Raw genomic sequence first — 15,152 nt, 5'->3', positions numbered from 1 at the left:
AGAAGAAAAAACAGTAGGAGGAAAAAAAAAAGAACAAGGGAAATAATAAGGGAAAAAAAATTAACATATATTTTTTTCTTTCTTTCTTTTCTTATGTTTGCTTCTGCTTCATCTTTAATTTACTTCTAAAAATTTCCACGTGGAAAATCTATTGTTTCTCCAAACCCCTTCTTGGAGTTCCCCCATTCCTCGCGTCGATCTTTCGCCATACCCGTCCAGTCCTTTCCGATCCGAACCCGGCCTCCCTTTCTTCACCTTTCTTTCGAGGGAGGACTTTGTCATGGACTTTGTTTGAGACACTCATTTCTGGGATATTTAGTGGGCAATGGATCCCCATGCAGCCCTTGAGCTGCTGGAATACTTGCGCACCTCTTATCCAATCTTTCTTCTTATCCTCTTTGTCCTGGCCTTCGTGGCTAATACTACCATCGCTGCGAAGAAAGCTGGCAAGCATGAAGCTCAATACTTTGGCCCTGGAGGGCGACCACTCCCTCAGCGAACTCGAAGTACGCCCGCCTACAGATCCCAGGAGTTCTCGCGGAACGTTAAACGAGTTTTCAATTTGCTCTCCGCGGCCGTTATCTTGACCTTCCTTGTGGATGCAACTATCTATATCATACATGTGATGGTGGCCAGGTCAGAGAACTGGTGGCGAGGGCAGTCCTTTGTGGTACGTTCTACTCGAATGGTTTGGTGTCTCTCGACAGCCGTTGACACTTATCACAGGTTTACGTCGTCGGCTCCTTCTTCGTCTACTCAGTGCTGCTCATGGCAATGCTAGACACATCTCCCTCGCCTACTCTCGCCCAATTTGTCTGTTGGTCGGTTGCCATCCCGATCGAATTGATTATTGTTAGCACCTCCCTCTCAATCTACACCTCGGTTCACCACGAGCCAATTGTTGGAGACCCAGAAGGAGGTCGGGTCCGCAGGAGCATTACATTGTGGGAGTCCCTGGAAGTGGGATCAAACAGTATACGCATCCTTATTTTGTTTGCTCTGGTGCTTCTCTACGCCTGCCAATCGTTTAGCATGAAGAGCCACGCGAAGGCAAGCCAACGGGCGAATGGAGCCACAGAAGCTACGGGACTTTTGGATTCCGGTGGTGCAGAAAACGGCAATGGGAATGGACACGGGAAAGCCAATGGCCATTCATATGGCTCGACGAACGGAGCTCCCCACCCCGAAACTTCCAAACCTACCGATCCATGGGTGCGTTCCGACGACTCTTCCTTCCACTAGCTGGTGGGAGTACCTGAGCGGCTACTCGCTCTTTTTCCCATACCTGTGGCCGTCTAAGTCTCGCCGCCTGCAATTAATTGTCACCTTTTGTTTTGGACTCCTCATATGCCAGCGAGTCGTCAACGTCTTGGTGCCTCACCAAATCGAACTCATTACAGGTTCTCTCACGAAGAGTAGTGAGAGTGATGACTTCCAAGTGCCATGGATTCAGATTTGTTTGTATGTGGTGTATCGATGGTTGCAGGGCAGCCAGGGCTTGCTCAGCTCTCTGCGTTCTAGCCTCTGGATCCCTGTGAGCCAGTATTCTTACATGGAGCTCTCCACCGCGGCATTCGAACATGTCCATAGTCTCAGCTTAGACTTCCATCTCGGAAAAAAGACCGGAGAAGTCTTGTCCGCCCTGAGCAAGGGCAGTTCGATCAATACTTTCCTTGAGCAGGTCACCTTTCAGGTTGTGCCAATGCTTGTTGATCTTGTGATTGCGGTTGTGTTCTTCTTGGTCTCCTTCGATGTCTACTATGCTCTAGCTGTCGGAATTTCCACCTTTGGTTACCTCTATGTCACTATCCGCATGGCCCAATGGAGAGCCGAGATCAGAAGACAGATGGTCAATGCCTCACGACAAGAAGATGCTGTCAAGTAAGTTCGGAACATGGCTATTCATTATTCATCCGAGATATGCGTGGGACTAATTTATGCTCCTTCTAGGAACGACTCCATGGTCTCATATGAGACAGTGAAATACTTCAACGCCGAACAGTACGAATTCAACCGGTACCGGGGCGCCGTCCGTGACTTCCAGAAGGCCGAATACCACGTGCTGTTCTCTCTAACACTGCTGAACACCTGTCAAAACACCGTATTTATGATGGGATTATTGGTAATGTGCTTCATTTGTGCATACCAGGTTGCTATTGGTCAGCGCCCTGTAGGCAAGTTCGTGTCTCTACTGGCGTATATGGTCCAACTCCAAGGCCCGCTCAATTTCTTTGGCACGTTCTATCGATCTATCCAATCTGCATTAATCAATGCCGAACGCCTGCTAGAATTGTTCCGTGAGCAGCCAACTGTGGTCGATAGTCCCCGTGCCACACCTTTGGCCATGTGCAACGGTGACATCAAGTTCGAGGATGTTGAGTTTGCTTACGATTCGCGCAAGCCCGCGTTGAACGGCCTTACCTTCCACTGCAAGCCGGGAACCACCACCGCATTGGTTGGTGAGTCTGGCGGAGGCAAGTCCACCGTCTTCCGCCTCTTGTTCAGGTTCTACAACTCGGGTAATGGACGTATCTGTATCGATGGACATGATGTACAGGATGTCACGATCGATTCAGTCCGTCAACATATTGGTGTGGTGCCTCAGGATACTGTACTTTTCAACGAGACTTTGATGTACAACTTGAAGTACGCCAATCAGGACGCTTCCGATGAAGATGTTTACGAGGCTTGCCGCGCCGCCAGCATTCACGACAAGATTCTTGCTTTCCCCGATGGCTACAACACCAAGGTTGGAGAGCGTGGCCTACGGCTTAGCGGTGGCGAGAAGCAACGTGTGGCTATCGCTCGCACCATCATTAAGAACCCTCGCATCATTCTCTTAGATGAGGCAACTGCAGCTCTAGACACAGATACCGAGGAGCATATCCAGAGGGCGCTCTCTACTCTTTCACAGGGTCGCACCATGCTGGTGATTGCTCATCGTCTCAGCACCATCACTACCGCGGACCGCATCTTGGTCTTGTCAGAAGGCCAAGTGGCCGAAAGCGGCACCCATGAAGAGCTTTTGGCTATGAAGGGTCGATACTACAGCATGTGGCGTAAGCAGATCCGCGCCCAAAAGGCTATGGCAGAAGCTCAGGTCCTAGCCGAGCGAATCCGCACTGCAACCACAAGTGATGACAGCTCTAGTCAATCGGATGAAGACCGCAACCATGTTCGGTCGCCAAAGCAACTAAATCAGCAAGGCCTGATCCGCTAAAATAGGGACAGGGAATGACTCTTGTTTAACTTTCAACATGTCCATACGTTTTTCCATAACAAGAAAGCACCCAGAGGCAGTACTGATCGAAGGCAGCGTGATATGAAGTTTGGTGTCTCATCTCGAGGGGTGACAGTCTTTTTTCTCTGCTTATTTGTCGTTTTTCGGTTCGTTCTCCAGGTATCGTCTTCCTTTTCATCTCTGCTTTTTTTTCGTTGGCGTTTTGGGTTTACGACGCGTACGATGTTATCGTCTCTCTTGTCTTTGTTCCATATGAATCCAGGCGCAAAGAGTCAGGGTTGGGACTCCTGCAAAATCAAAATAGATTAATCGATAGGCCCAATATTAATACAAGAAGAATTCAATTAACGTGCACAATAGCTAGTTACTTGTTGCCTGTATTTATATCTGATACACCAGGGTTTCCACTCTAGTCCATGCTCACTCTATACAGAGCCACTGTCGGTTTTCATAGAATGCCCAATCGTTCTTATTTCTATATACTTGCTATGTGTTAGTGCGTGACATGATTAGCCTCATGTAAAGAACATTAGTGCGTGTCGATATCTAGGGCCAGGTTTGCCGCTAGCTCTCTTAGCCAAGACCCCGGAGAAAGCCTTACTTCACGTGACACTAACCACTATCCGAGCCACTACATCACTACTAGGCTACATAATACAGAAGCAAACGGAACCACTAGCTCCATCGAACATATCGCATCAATGCATTCACCATCGCCGCAACTCCTGCGCGTCTTGCGCACCTCCCTAGTCAACACCCGTCCCACCTCGAACTTGACTCGATTTTGCCAGATCCCATCAGCAACCGCAGCGCCATGCCTCGTCTCAAACCCTAGCACCGGAATACCCTCAACACGCCGGAATTATAGCTCACCAGTCCGACCAGCCCGCATGATTCCTCGCTCGCATGCGCACAAACCCGTCAGCCGCGACCGCGGCCCGGAGTCCAAAGAGGACACCCAGACCAACTTCGATTCGTTGAACGTGCTGGGCAACATCCCCGCGCCGACGACGGCCATTGACGCATGCCTTGATTCTGGATTCCATCTCAACAATGGTGTCAAGCTCACCGATGGCAATGGGCTGTTGTTGGTCGGCGGTGAGGCATTTGCGTGGCGGCCGTGGAAGGCTGTCGAGGGCGCAGAGAACGATAATGTTGCTAAGGATGCTATGCTGAATTCCAAAGGGCAGTTTGAACTTGATGAGTCGGTTTGGGGGTTGTTGAATCTTGTCTGGCCAAAGCCTGGTATGTCTTGTTTTTTTTTTTTTGTGATCCCGGATATGTGCTTTCACCTACGAATATGACATACTTAAGCTTGACCACAAAATTGTTCTTCGATTTTCTAACAGTTCAACCAACAGATATGCTCATTCTGGGTGTTGGTGGCACGATGTTCCCGCTCTCGCCCGAGACTAAGCGTCACATCAACTCGTTGGGCATTCGGGTGGATATCCTCGATACCCGGAATGCGGCCGCGCAGTTCAATCTGCTTGCTACGGAGCGCGGTGTAAATGAGATTGCTGCTGCCATGATTCCTATTGGGTGGAAGGCTAGGCCTCTCTAAGGGTTTTGAGTTATCTTGAGTATGGCATGTACTATATAGATGGTTTAAGTATATGGCTTAGGCCGATTCAAAATGAAACAATTCTGCTCCTTACATTCCCCGGTCGTACGGAATGGTAGATGTAGTTTTTATACATTGCATAGTTACACCTCACGCGACCTCCCCCCTAGGGCTGTGATGCAGGAACGAACGTGACGTATCATGTGAGCCCTGTTATCTTATCCTTATCTCCTTCTCCGCCCCCAAGGGTCCACTTGAGTCTAACACAACCTTGGAACGTCGCAATCGAAGTTGTCGACCTCTACACATCTGTCTTCACTCTTTTCTGATTCTGTCTTTCCACCAGCTATGGCGAGGGAAGAGTCCCTCGTACCTCCCCGTCTGTCCTCCGATGACGGCTCCTCAGTCCGAAATGAAGAGGAGGACTACGCTCTTCTGACTGGGGAGCGAACGGACCATGAAGACAAACGACGAGCCTGGCCTTCCTGGCGGGAAATTGGAGCGTTTTCCTGGGCCGTTATTGCAACGATTCTGGTAATTGTACTGGCTGTGATGTACCCACACAACTCAGCGGAGCCTCACAACCATCACTCGTCAAATACGACCTGGGGCCCTGGAGGCAAGCCGACGGGCAAGCGGAACATGATCTTCATGGTGTCCGACGGCATGGGGCCTACTAGTCTCTCGCTGACTCGAAGCTTCCGGCAATACACAGACGACCTGCCCTTCGACGACATTCTTGTCTTGGATAAGCACTACATCGGAACTTCGCGAACACGGTCAAGCTCTAGCTTGGTGACAGACTCTGCGGCTGGAGCGACGGCGTTTTCGTGCGGTCGCAAGAGCTACAACTCTGCTATCTCAGTGCTTCCCGACCACTCGCCTTGTGGAACTGTGCTCGAGGCAGCTTCGTTGGCGGGGTACAAGACAGGCCTAGTTGTGACCACCCGCCTGACGGATGCGACTCCAGCATGCTTTGCCGCGCACGCCAATTTGCGGAACTACGAAGATTTGATTGCCGCCCAAGAAATTGGAGAACACCCTCTCGGCCGGGTAGTAGATCTTCTGCTTGGCGGTGGACGTTGCCATTTCTTACCCAACTCACAGGATGGCAGTTGCCGTGGTGATGATCACGACTTGGTCAAGGTTGCGTCTCAGAATGGGTTTGGCTATATCGATGACCGTGCGGGCTTTGACAGCCTGAAGGGCGGCGATAATGCCACTTTACCGCTGCTAGGCCTCTTCGCTAGCGGGGATATCCCGTACGAGATTGATCGACGTACTCAAAACGATACCTATCCCTCATTGGAGGAAATGACTCGCACTGCGTTGAAGGCCTTGAGTAAGGCCACTGAGGACAGTGAGCAAGGATTCTTTATCATGATCGAGGGCTCTCGCATCGACCATGCTGGCCATGGCAATGATCCTGCCGCTCAGGTTCACGAGGTACTGGCATACGATAAGGCCTTTGCTGCTGCGCTAGAGTTCCTAGAGAATGACTCCACTCCTGGTGTGCTTGTGAGCACATCCGACCACGAGACCGGTGGTCTTGCCGCAGCACGACAGCTGCACAAGAGCTACCCCGAGTATTTGTGGCTTCCGGGTGTCCTGGACAAGGCAAACCACTCTGGTGAATACCTTGCAGCTCGACTCAAGGAATACCTTTCTGGGCCGGGTAAGGATGCCAAGGATTCGGCTAAACAGTCTTGGGTCCGGAAGACACTTAAGGATGGGCTTGGCATCGATGATGCTACAGATGATGAAGTAGATGCCTTGCTCCACCCGGACCCGCAAGTCGCTACTGAACACGTGTTCACGGACATGATCAGTCGCCGCGCTCAGGTCGGCTGGAGTACTCATGGACATTCTGGTAAGATAGTCTCCAGCAGTGACCTATGATAGTATACTAATTCCGTTATAGCCGTTGACGTGAACATCTACGCATCTTCCACCAAGGGTGCTTGGCCATTGGTTGGCAACAACGAGAACACCGACGTAGGAGACTTCCTTGCGGACTATCTTGATCTGGATGTCGACAACGTCACGAAGTTGCTACAGGACACCAAGTCTGGAATCTTGCAATCATACGACTGGATGGGTGATCGTCTAGGCTTGAATTTCCATACTGAGGGACTAGACACTTACCATGGAGACTTCAGGAAGCGATCTCCTGATGATTGTGGATGTGGTGCTGCCCACTAAACGACAGTCAACACTTGAATTTTGCCGATCCTGTTGGTTCTTTGTATTAGGCAGCACTGTGAATATTTCGGGGTTCGTCATCATACATATACGCGATTCAACCTTGGAAATCTCGCATTTACTCGAATATTTACGTACAGCTGACAATGGCGTTGGTATTTTGTGTGCTATTCTCTCCTCGAACTTCAATATCGTCCAGTAAAACACCTTCAATAGGATTCTACACGTATCACTTCATTATCAAACATTTGTATCTCCAGCCACAAACCCATATTCTAACAAGCAAAATTCGATATCACAGGGCCTTTGTAGTACAATCAGGACAGCTCTCCACCAAATCCATCATCTGGTGCACGATATTACTCTCCGAAATTGCACTCAGATAATTCACATCCGGACGAAGGGTGGTTTGTCTCATGGTACTAGCGGGTGCTGAACCCTGGATGTATGTCAAGCCAGGGATTGATGGTTGAGCAGCAGGTTGCTGGCTGAACGGTGGCTGGCCCTGAGCATGTGGATACTGCATAGACAATCCACTGGAGAATTGATCCTGAGGACCAGGCATAACCATTTGAGGGCCATGCTGACCCTGGTCATGATTGTGAAAGTGTTGTTGTGGATAATTGCTCTCTGCGATCGAACCACTTATGACTGTGTATGGCTGGCAGGTAGGACAATCGGGGTCAAATGGCAAAGCGTAGTCTCTGAGCTGGTCTGGATCGTTGATACGGTTTAGCTGGCGGAGGATCTCGCGGCAGAAGAGGTAGAGCTCGAAGCACGTATGCTTGCAATTGGAGTAGTGGGTTTCGACAAATAGACACATGTTGAACTAGCTCGTGTGAACGACACACGAGCCTGATTGCTCTGTCTCTGTCTGTTTTGAGAGAGATGTATTCTGTATTCGTGGAGTTCGATGCAGAAGCCTGTTTGTGCTCGACGGTGGTTATAGACTTTCTGTGCGAACCCTGGAAGGACGGTTGGTGGATTGTGGTGTGAAGTCTGAAATGAGAGTGGTCTGGGACTAACCAGGATGACTTATTATGTGGCAAACCTGGGGTAACTTGGTGTTAGAACATGTCCTAAAACAGAAGTTGGAAGTCCATATACGAAGAAGGTGATTGCGCAGTGATAAAGTAATCCTGCCCTTGATAGATGAATCTAGCTTCATAGAGCAGTGAGAATGAAGTAAAAGTGGGCTAAAGAACCAAGCCTTATATGTTGCTACCCTGTTTACTTTCCTGGAGAGAGCATTACGTTCTATATTACCTTGATGTAAGTGACCATATGTTATACAAGATGTTAAGAAAGCAAAAAATGGATCATTATGGAAAGCAGCATAATGAGATAAAAGAGAAAAAAGAAAGAGTCAACCAGAACAGACAAAGCCAAATACCAAATACCAGCTGTGATAGACTTCAATGTTCCTACCTGTGGACATCCAGAGAGTTATATGAAGCTATCACGAATGAAAAGCATACATACTACCATGTCTTGCGTAACGCATATCTTGTAGTCCAGATTCTAGGCAATAAAATCTCTTCGACAGCCATTAACTTTATTGGAGTCTAGTGTACAGAAACAAGAGAAAAGACTGCTTAATTGTAGCCATCTCTCGACATAAAAACGCTATATGGCCTCTTCTATGTCTCTTTAGCATAGCCTGATGCAAATGGGGAGGCACTTCTTTATTCCGTTCCCTTATCTAGGCAAATTTTTAAGATGGTACGAAGCTCAGATGCACAAATCAGGCTGTATCATCCAAGGCAGAACATTCGAAGGTCGCAGTTGCTGGTTTAGACCAAATAATCCAGTGTCTACGCGTATTTGTTCCTCGCGTGCTTTGCCCTCTCGCTGTTTGTTCACATGCAGCTAGCCTTCACATCGCCCAATCACTTTGCTTCACCACACATTTCGAATCTATCCTCGATATCATCGGTAAGATTTGAACTCCATTAACTGTTTGCTCCATCAGTAGACTAAACTCTGAAAATAAGAACAACAGCTTCGAAGATGGACAGGTTCCTCCAGGACCCAGAGAGCGAGAAGCTCTTGAGCGAACACAACCGTGCCCTAGAAGCTGCCGAGGCCCTCAGGGGAACGCCCTTCAAACCAAAGTTGACACGGGATGAACTCTTGAAGCAATTCAAGTATTGGCAGAAGACGGACAAGGAACAATCACGCCGCCAAAGTAGCGGCAGCGCGGTGGATGTCTCTTTTGCCATTCCCATCTACCCGCCGTGTCTCGCTCCGCTGGAAGGCCTGAAAAAGGTCATGCTGAAAGATTTGCGTCTTGAAACTCATCATAGCGGCTCTTACATTCTAGTCAGAACAATTTCCCAGGCTGAAAGCATGGGTGCGGTGATGGCCATTGTGGAAGACGAAGAGAAAGATCCAATCTCGCTCCGAATGCTGAACGAGAAGCTCCGCTGCCAGGATGGCTGTGCTGACAAAGGGCAGATCTTACTTGTGAAGGAGCCATACCTGACTTCCATGCCTGATACTGAATACGGGATCAGAGTTGATCATGTTTCTGATATCATGTTCATCCCATTGTTCGACGAGATGGTCCCAGCAGCTTGGCGGAAACGGCTTCCAGAGCTTGAAACCTCTCAGTGGATGGCCGGGGATTGGCTAAGCATGGGTAACGAGGACCTCAACCGAGGAAAATTCTATTCTGCCACTGAATAGTGAAGTCCCAGTGAAATATTCGATAGCTAACAACGCTGACCACAATGATAGTTACTCCAAAGGATTGGAGTGTTCGCCGACAGAGGAAGAGAAGCATTACCTCCTGTACTACCGGGGCCTGGCCTTCTTCCAGGTCGATGAGTGGGATGCATCTCTGCGCGATCTAGATGCCGTTCCCGCAGGCCCAAAATCTGACAAAGCCCTTAGGGGCAAAGCGCAAACCCTGTACCGCCTGAGAAGGTTCCGGGAAAGCTGCGATCTATTCACGAAACTCTGCAAGAAGAACCCCGAAGACGTCAGTGCCAGGAACGATTTTCGTGAAGCTATTGCACGCCTTGCCGAGCAAAAGAAGGGCATATACAATTTCAGCAAGATGCAGGAGAAAGCATCGAAAACCCACCCGCCACTCTTGGACCATGCGACATGGATTGGCCCAGTGACAGTCAGACAGACTGAGTCTCAGGGACGAGGCCTATTCACAACGGAGGCAGTCAAAGTCGGCGATTTGCTTCTCTGCGAGAAAGCCTTTGCATACGCAACCGAGCAGCATAATAGGCCAAGGTGGAGCAGCACCCTCCATGTCAACACGGAAACGCGGACGACCACCCGAGGAGGCCAACTCGCGCTCGCATCGTCGGTCATCGAAAAGCTGTGCAAAACCCCATCATTGGCAGCAGCAATAACCGACCTCCACAGCAACGGATTCAGACAGGTCTCAACAGGCCTCGTTGATGGCAAGCCGGTGGTAGACACGTAACTAACACACAAGACACTCCATCTTAAATAACCAAAGCTAACAAATCCTCTTCTTACCTGCAGATTCCAAGTCGCCCGCATAATCTCCCTCAACAGCTTCGGCAGCCCAACCTCTTCGAGAGGAGACCATATCCACGACGCGCGCGACGCAAGTGGGAGCCCCGGAAGGCTGCACAACTGCGGCACATGGCCCTATGCCTCAATGATCAACCACTCATGCGTGAGCAACGCACACCGCGCCTTCATTGGTGATATGATGATCATCCGCGCAGCCGCCGATATCCCCGCAAACACCGAGGTGACAATCTGGTACCTGCTCCCTGCCCCGGAAAACCAGCCCATGGACTTCCGCCACTGGGGCTTCGAGTGCTCCTGCACCATGTGCGTCGACATCAAGGCGACTGTGCCCCATGTTCTCGGGATGCGGGTCAGACAACGCGCGCAGATTGCCATGGCGCTGGAAAAGAGTTCTGAGTACAGTTGCAGCCGTGCTGAGGTCCTTATTGATCGTCTAACCGAGACATATTCGCGCCCGTTGGAGCAGGTGCTGCGTCTTGGTTTGTGGGAACCGCTTACTCTGATTGCTGGGGTTTATGACAGCTTAATGCAGCAGAATGAAGCTAGGGAGGCTGTGGTTCAGGCTCTCGCGGCGGTTGGGTTTGTGATTGAGGGAGGCGTGGAAGGGCCGCTTGTTGTGAAGAAATGGGGACTGGCTATGGATAATCTTGTTGTCGCGTGGATTATTCTTTGGAGGACCCTGCTTGGGGTTTCGCCTGAGAGTGCAAAGCAGGCGGAACGATATGCTCGCATGGCTTACTTGATTTGTGTTGGGGAGGAGGAAAGCTTTGATGCAACCTATGGAATGAACTTCAATGTGGCTCCTGAGCCTGCTGAGGAAGGCCAAGTGGAAGGATGGGTAGTTTAGGACTTGTGGTTTTGGCTGTATTGTCAAAGATGGACAACCTGATCATTGTGATTACCATGACGGATGGGAACATGGTTGCAGTGATCCTAGTTTGAAGCTAGATCTAGTGATGCCGCCGGAAGAAGATGATGCTGAAGACGGGCATGACCCTGGCTGGGGAGAGGCTAATTCGGGAGAAACATATGATCATATCATATGAAAGCGACACTTCAGATTATCCTTTGTCTGACTTTTCTATCGAATGCAATTTGAACAAATACAGTTAATGCGAATGGCTAAGTCCAGGACAAAGAGTATTTGTTAGGTTCGGTGCCTTCAAGAATTTCAAAATGGAGAGAGCAAACGGATCAGAAATGGGACTACAACGCATCCGCCCTGTTAACGAATCCAATTTCTTGTAGACATCAGAGGACTTCAAATGACAAATAATCGATACCTCCCCATTTCTCGACCACCTTGATTCGTGCTGGGAAAAGGGAATAAAGCGACAATGTGTCTGATCGCGTGGCTGCGGGTGGCAACTGGCCTTGGTATTGTAGGACCTGCTGACCCAACAACAACGGCATGGTTTCGTGGCTTTTAGACTTCCGTGTCAACTCTTCATACTGCGAGAATTCGATGAGACTAAGTAAGAAAATACGACCGGTTGTCAATAATAGTGCGCCACGGTGCGACTGGTCCCAGCCTGGGACACATCTCGCCATAAGGTCGAGGAAACAGCCCAAGAATAGGTCACTACAGTTCGCAAATGCTTCCTTGTCCAAGGTCAAATACTTGGATAGTAGTAGAAACAGCGGATGAGCCATATCCAGAACGATGCCGCTTAGATCGCGAATGTACTTCAAAAATGACCATCCTAAGCTAGGCGAGATGGTGAAAAGTTGAAAAGCCCCCATGAAGATCTCAGAGGTGAGCAAGGGACTTTCTGCCTTGAGGTTTGTTTTGCAGGCCTCGAAACAACCACCTAGTAGTCGAAACCCGTCCTGTAACTGTCCTCCTTTGAGAAATATTGTAACTGTGGTAATCTGTGCCAACCAGTCGCTATGTTGGAGCGAGGCCATGAATGTAGATGACACCTCCCACCGCCCGCCAGTCGAGTTCACATTGATGTACTTCTCTAGGATCTTCAGGCAATCCAGAACTTTCTGCTGGGAGCCCGGTGCTCCGAGCGCTGGGTCTACGCTAGGCATTGGTCGCCTTGGGGTTCGGGACACAGTAGCGTCATCTACGCTTGCAGGTGGTATCTTGTCGGTGCTCCGCTTGGTGTATTTGCCAATACGCCATGTCTTCAGCCTTGCTTTATACATTCGCGCTCTATAGAACGGATGGTTTAGCTTTCAAGCGAGGTTGAGGATTGGAACAAACAGCGCTCTTACGTAGCTCGGAATTGGTGATCTCGTTGCATGTGCTCCATGACTTCTGCAAGGGACTTTTGACGGTAAAGGCTTATTATAGTGTCCCTATGTTCGGTCCAGTCGGACTCAGTGGCCCATTTTGTGGGCATTGCGTTCAAAGATGCCTGAGCTTGGAGTGGAAAAATGGTGTCTGACCTCAGTATTGGGGAAGGGACGGGAAAAGGGGGACGAGTTCATCTCGAATTCTCCAGCCCTGGAGGGCTGCTTCTCTTACTCAGCCAATAAGGCTCGTATTGCGTTGTCAGATACCCCCTCTTGTTATCCACCGCGATTATCATTGGGTTCAACGCTAATGCAGTGTACTTTTACGCCAAGACCTCATAAGTATATGGCCCAGATTGTATTACATATCTTTAGAATCATATACTTGGTATAAAACAGAATGCTGTTCAACTATCCTTTAGTCCGGGCCTCCAGCTTTGAACCATGCCTCTTATCTCCACGTCAGTCTTGATCGTTCTTGTGTATATCACCACACGCACCATTTACCGCCTATATCTTCATCCACTCTCCAAGTTCCCAGGTCCGAAGCTCGCTGCCATCTCATATCTGCCCGAGATATACTATGATGTGCTCAAAGGTGGTATGTATATATGGGAGATCGAACGGATGCACGATAAATATGGTACGTGTAGGAATTATATACACCATCAAGGCCAACTGTAATAATTAAAAGCTTCCAGGACCAATCGTTCGAATTAATCCACGAGAGATCCATATCAAAGACCCCGCCTTTTATGATGAAATATACACAAGTGGAAAACGAGTTCGACATAAAGATCCAGCTTTTACCGTCGCACTCTTAACTCCAGGTGCGATGGCATCGACAAACGATCATGAGCAGCACCGGCTCCGTCGGGCCTTACTGAACAACTTTTTCTCCAAACGGTCTGTGATGGATCTTGAAGAGACTATACAGGAAAAAGTCAACATATTACGGAAGCGATTTGTGGGAGCATTTCAGGAGAAGGTGGTCTTGAGCATTCCATCTGTATTTGCGGCTTTGACTGCCGATGTCATCACGCATTATTCACATGGAAAAAGCTTAGGATATCTGGACGTGCCTGATTTCAAGAACGACATGATGGAAGCGTTGGATTCGTTGTTTCGCATTTTTCATATCAATCGCTCCCTACCCATGCTTGCAGTCATGCTTTCGAGGCCTCCCTTTTGGATAATTGAGATGCTGGGCCTTCCAGAAGGTCTTTTTGGGGAGATGATCGACGCAAGACTCCGGACTCGAAAGAGGGCTGCTGATGCTCTAAACAAGAAAGCAAAGACCACGGGCAGACCAGAAACCATCTTTGATGCCCTGACAGCTGAATCTGTACCGAAAAAGGAGAGGACGTTGGCCCGGCTTGTGGACGAAGCATCGGTACTATTCGGAGCTGGAACAGAGACAACAGCAAGAACTTTATCTGTTGCTGCATTCTATCTGGCAAGGGACCAGGGGTTGAGGCAGAAATTGTTCGATGAATTGACGCAGGTGATGCCTTCGCCAGCCAGTCAGCCAAAGTGGGCAGAATTAGAGAGATTGCCTTTCCTGGTCAGTCCAAGCTGTTTTGCAATAATGGAATGAGTCTCACTGGTTCCAGTCAGGGGTTATTCAAGAGGCACTTCGGTTGTCGTATGGACTCAGCAGTCGATTGGCTCGCATCGCCCCGAGCGAAGCACTGTTGTACAAAAGCTTTGTGATTCCACCAGGAGTAAGCTATACCTTCCTAGGTAGGTGGATTCATTATTTATACAAGCTACATTCTACAGACACCCGTCAGCCAGTCGGTATACTTCGTCCACCATGACCCATCTATCTTTCCCAGTCCTGACAAGTTTGATCCGGAGCGATGGATCCGAGCAACTACAGAGGGTCTCAACCTGAGGAAATACATGGTATCTTTTGGTAAAGGAAGCAGACAGTGTCTGGGCATGAAGTAAGTCATCTCCCAATCGTTTTCCGGACTGTTGCTCATCATGAAGTCTCGCCTATGCGGAAATATATCTTACACTGGCCATGTTTGCTCGGAACTTTGACCTTGAGTTGGTAGATACGAAAGAGGAGAATATAAAGCTGGGCCGTGATAAGGGATTGCCATACCCTGTCAAGGGAAGGTTTTCTGTTCGAGTAAGAATAACAGAAATGTTTCAGGGCTGATCGAATTTGTTAGTGACGATGCTTGATGTTCTGCAGTATCAGTACTCCCACTTACTTTGTTCCGCTTTTTGAATGGACTATATTTTCATGGCATTCTCTGTTCTAGTTCTTTAATCTATAATAGCTCTTTTGTAATCAACATACATAGACAGGTGTAAGCCCTGTCTTTGCAGTGATTATCTGCAGTTAGCTAACATCAAGAGCTTAAT

General features: G+C 49.1%; 7 protein-coding genes across 7 annotated transcripts; 5 read left to right on the top strand and 2 right to left on the bottom strand.

Moving 5' to 3' along the window:
* Window positions 1–325: 325 nt before the first annotated feature.
* hmt1 (putative vacuolar ABC heavy metal transporter (Hmt1)) lies at window positions 326–3,220 on the top strand (the record flags this gene model as incomplete). Its single annotated transcript, XM_057289099.1, has 4 exons — window positions 326–670; window positions 727–1,212; window positions 1,253–1,881; window positions 1,951–3,220. 4 exons carry the CDS (start codon window positions 326–328, stop codon window positions 3,218–3,220), a joined length of 2,730 nt encoding a protein of 909 aa, XP_057150301.1.
* Window positions 3,221–3,942: 722 nt separating this feature from the next.
* On the top strand, window positions 3,943–4,805 carry N7519_002320 (Mth938-like domain-containing protein; the record flags this gene model as incomplete). Its single annotated transcript, XM_057289098.1, has 2 exons — window positions 3,943–4,486; window positions 4,603–4,805. 2 exons carry the CDS (start codon window positions 3,943–3,945, stop codon window positions 4,803–4,805), a joined length of 747 nt encoding a protein of 248 aa, XP_057150300.1.
* Window positions 4,806–5,153: 348 nt separating this feature from the next.
* N7519_002319 (alkaline phosphatase) lies at window positions 5,154–7,007 on the top strand (the record flags this gene model as incomplete). The annotated part of the gene is made up of 2 exons (XM_057289097.1): window positions 5,154–6,675; window positions 6,727–7,007. 2 exons carry the CDS (start codon window positions 5,154–5,156, stop codon window positions 7,005–7,007), a joined length of 1,803 nt encoding a protein of 600 aa, XP_057150299.1.
* A 295-nt stretch (window positions 7,008–7,302) lies between these two features.
* Window positions 7,303–7,830, bottom strand: N7519_002318 (uncharacterized protein; the record flags this gene model as incomplete). The annotated part of the gene is made up of 1 exon (XM_057289096.1): window positions 7,303–7,830. One exon carries the CDS (start codon window positions 7,828–7,830, stop codon window positions 7,303–7,305), a length of 528 nt encoding a protein of 175 aa, XP_057150298.1.
* A 1,187-nt stretch (window positions 7,831–9,017) lies between these two features.
* N7519_002317 (uncharacterized protein) lies at window positions 9,018–11,376 on the top strand (the record flags this gene model as incomplete). Its single annotated transcript, XM_057289095.1, has 3 exons — window positions 9,018–9,694; window positions 9,747–10,448; window positions 10,515–11,376. 3 exons carry the CDS (start codon window positions 9,018–9,020, stop codon window positions 11,374–11,376), a joined length of 2,241 nt encoding a protein of 746 aa, XP_057150297.1.
* Window positions 11,377–11,780: 404 nt separating this feature from the next.
* On the bottom strand, window positions 11,781–12,880 carry N7519_002316 (Clr5 domain-containing protein; the record flags this gene model as incomplete). The annotated part of the gene is made up of 2 exons (XM_057289094.1): window positions 11,781–12,690; window positions 12,753–12,880. The coding sequence occupies 2 exons, from the start codon at window positions 12,878–12,880 to the stop codon at window positions 11,781–11,783; spliced, it is 1,038 nt and encodes a 345-aa protein (XP_057150296.1).
* A 337-nt stretch (window positions 12,881–13,217) lies between these two features.
* On the top strand, window positions 13,218–14,943 carry N7519_002315 (cytochrome P450; the record flags this gene model as incomplete). Its single annotated transcript, XM_057289093.1, has 5 exons — window positions 13,218–13,416; window positions 13,475–14,337; window positions 14,387–14,497; window positions 14,556–14,722; window positions 14,769–14,943. The coding sequence occupies 5 exons, from the start codon at window positions 13,218–13,220 to the stop codon at window positions 14,941–14,943; spliced, it is 1,515 nt and encodes a 504-aa protein (XP_057150295.1).
* Between the last annotated feature and the right edge of the window lie 209 nt (window positions 14,944–15,152).

Source organism: Penicillium mononematosum (assembly GCF_028829835.1).
Source record: "Penicillium mononematosum strain IBT 11891 chromosome Unknown utg000002l:1.0-8112719.0:1.0-8118358.0, whole genome shotgun sequence".
In the NCBI taxonomy this organism is placed as follows: Eukaryota; Fungi; Ascomycota; class Eurotiomycetes; order Eurotiales; family Aspergillaceae; genus Penicillium; species Penicillium mononematosum.
Note: the sequence above shows the minus strand (reverse complement) of the source record. Positions and strands in the feature narration are given on the sequence as shown.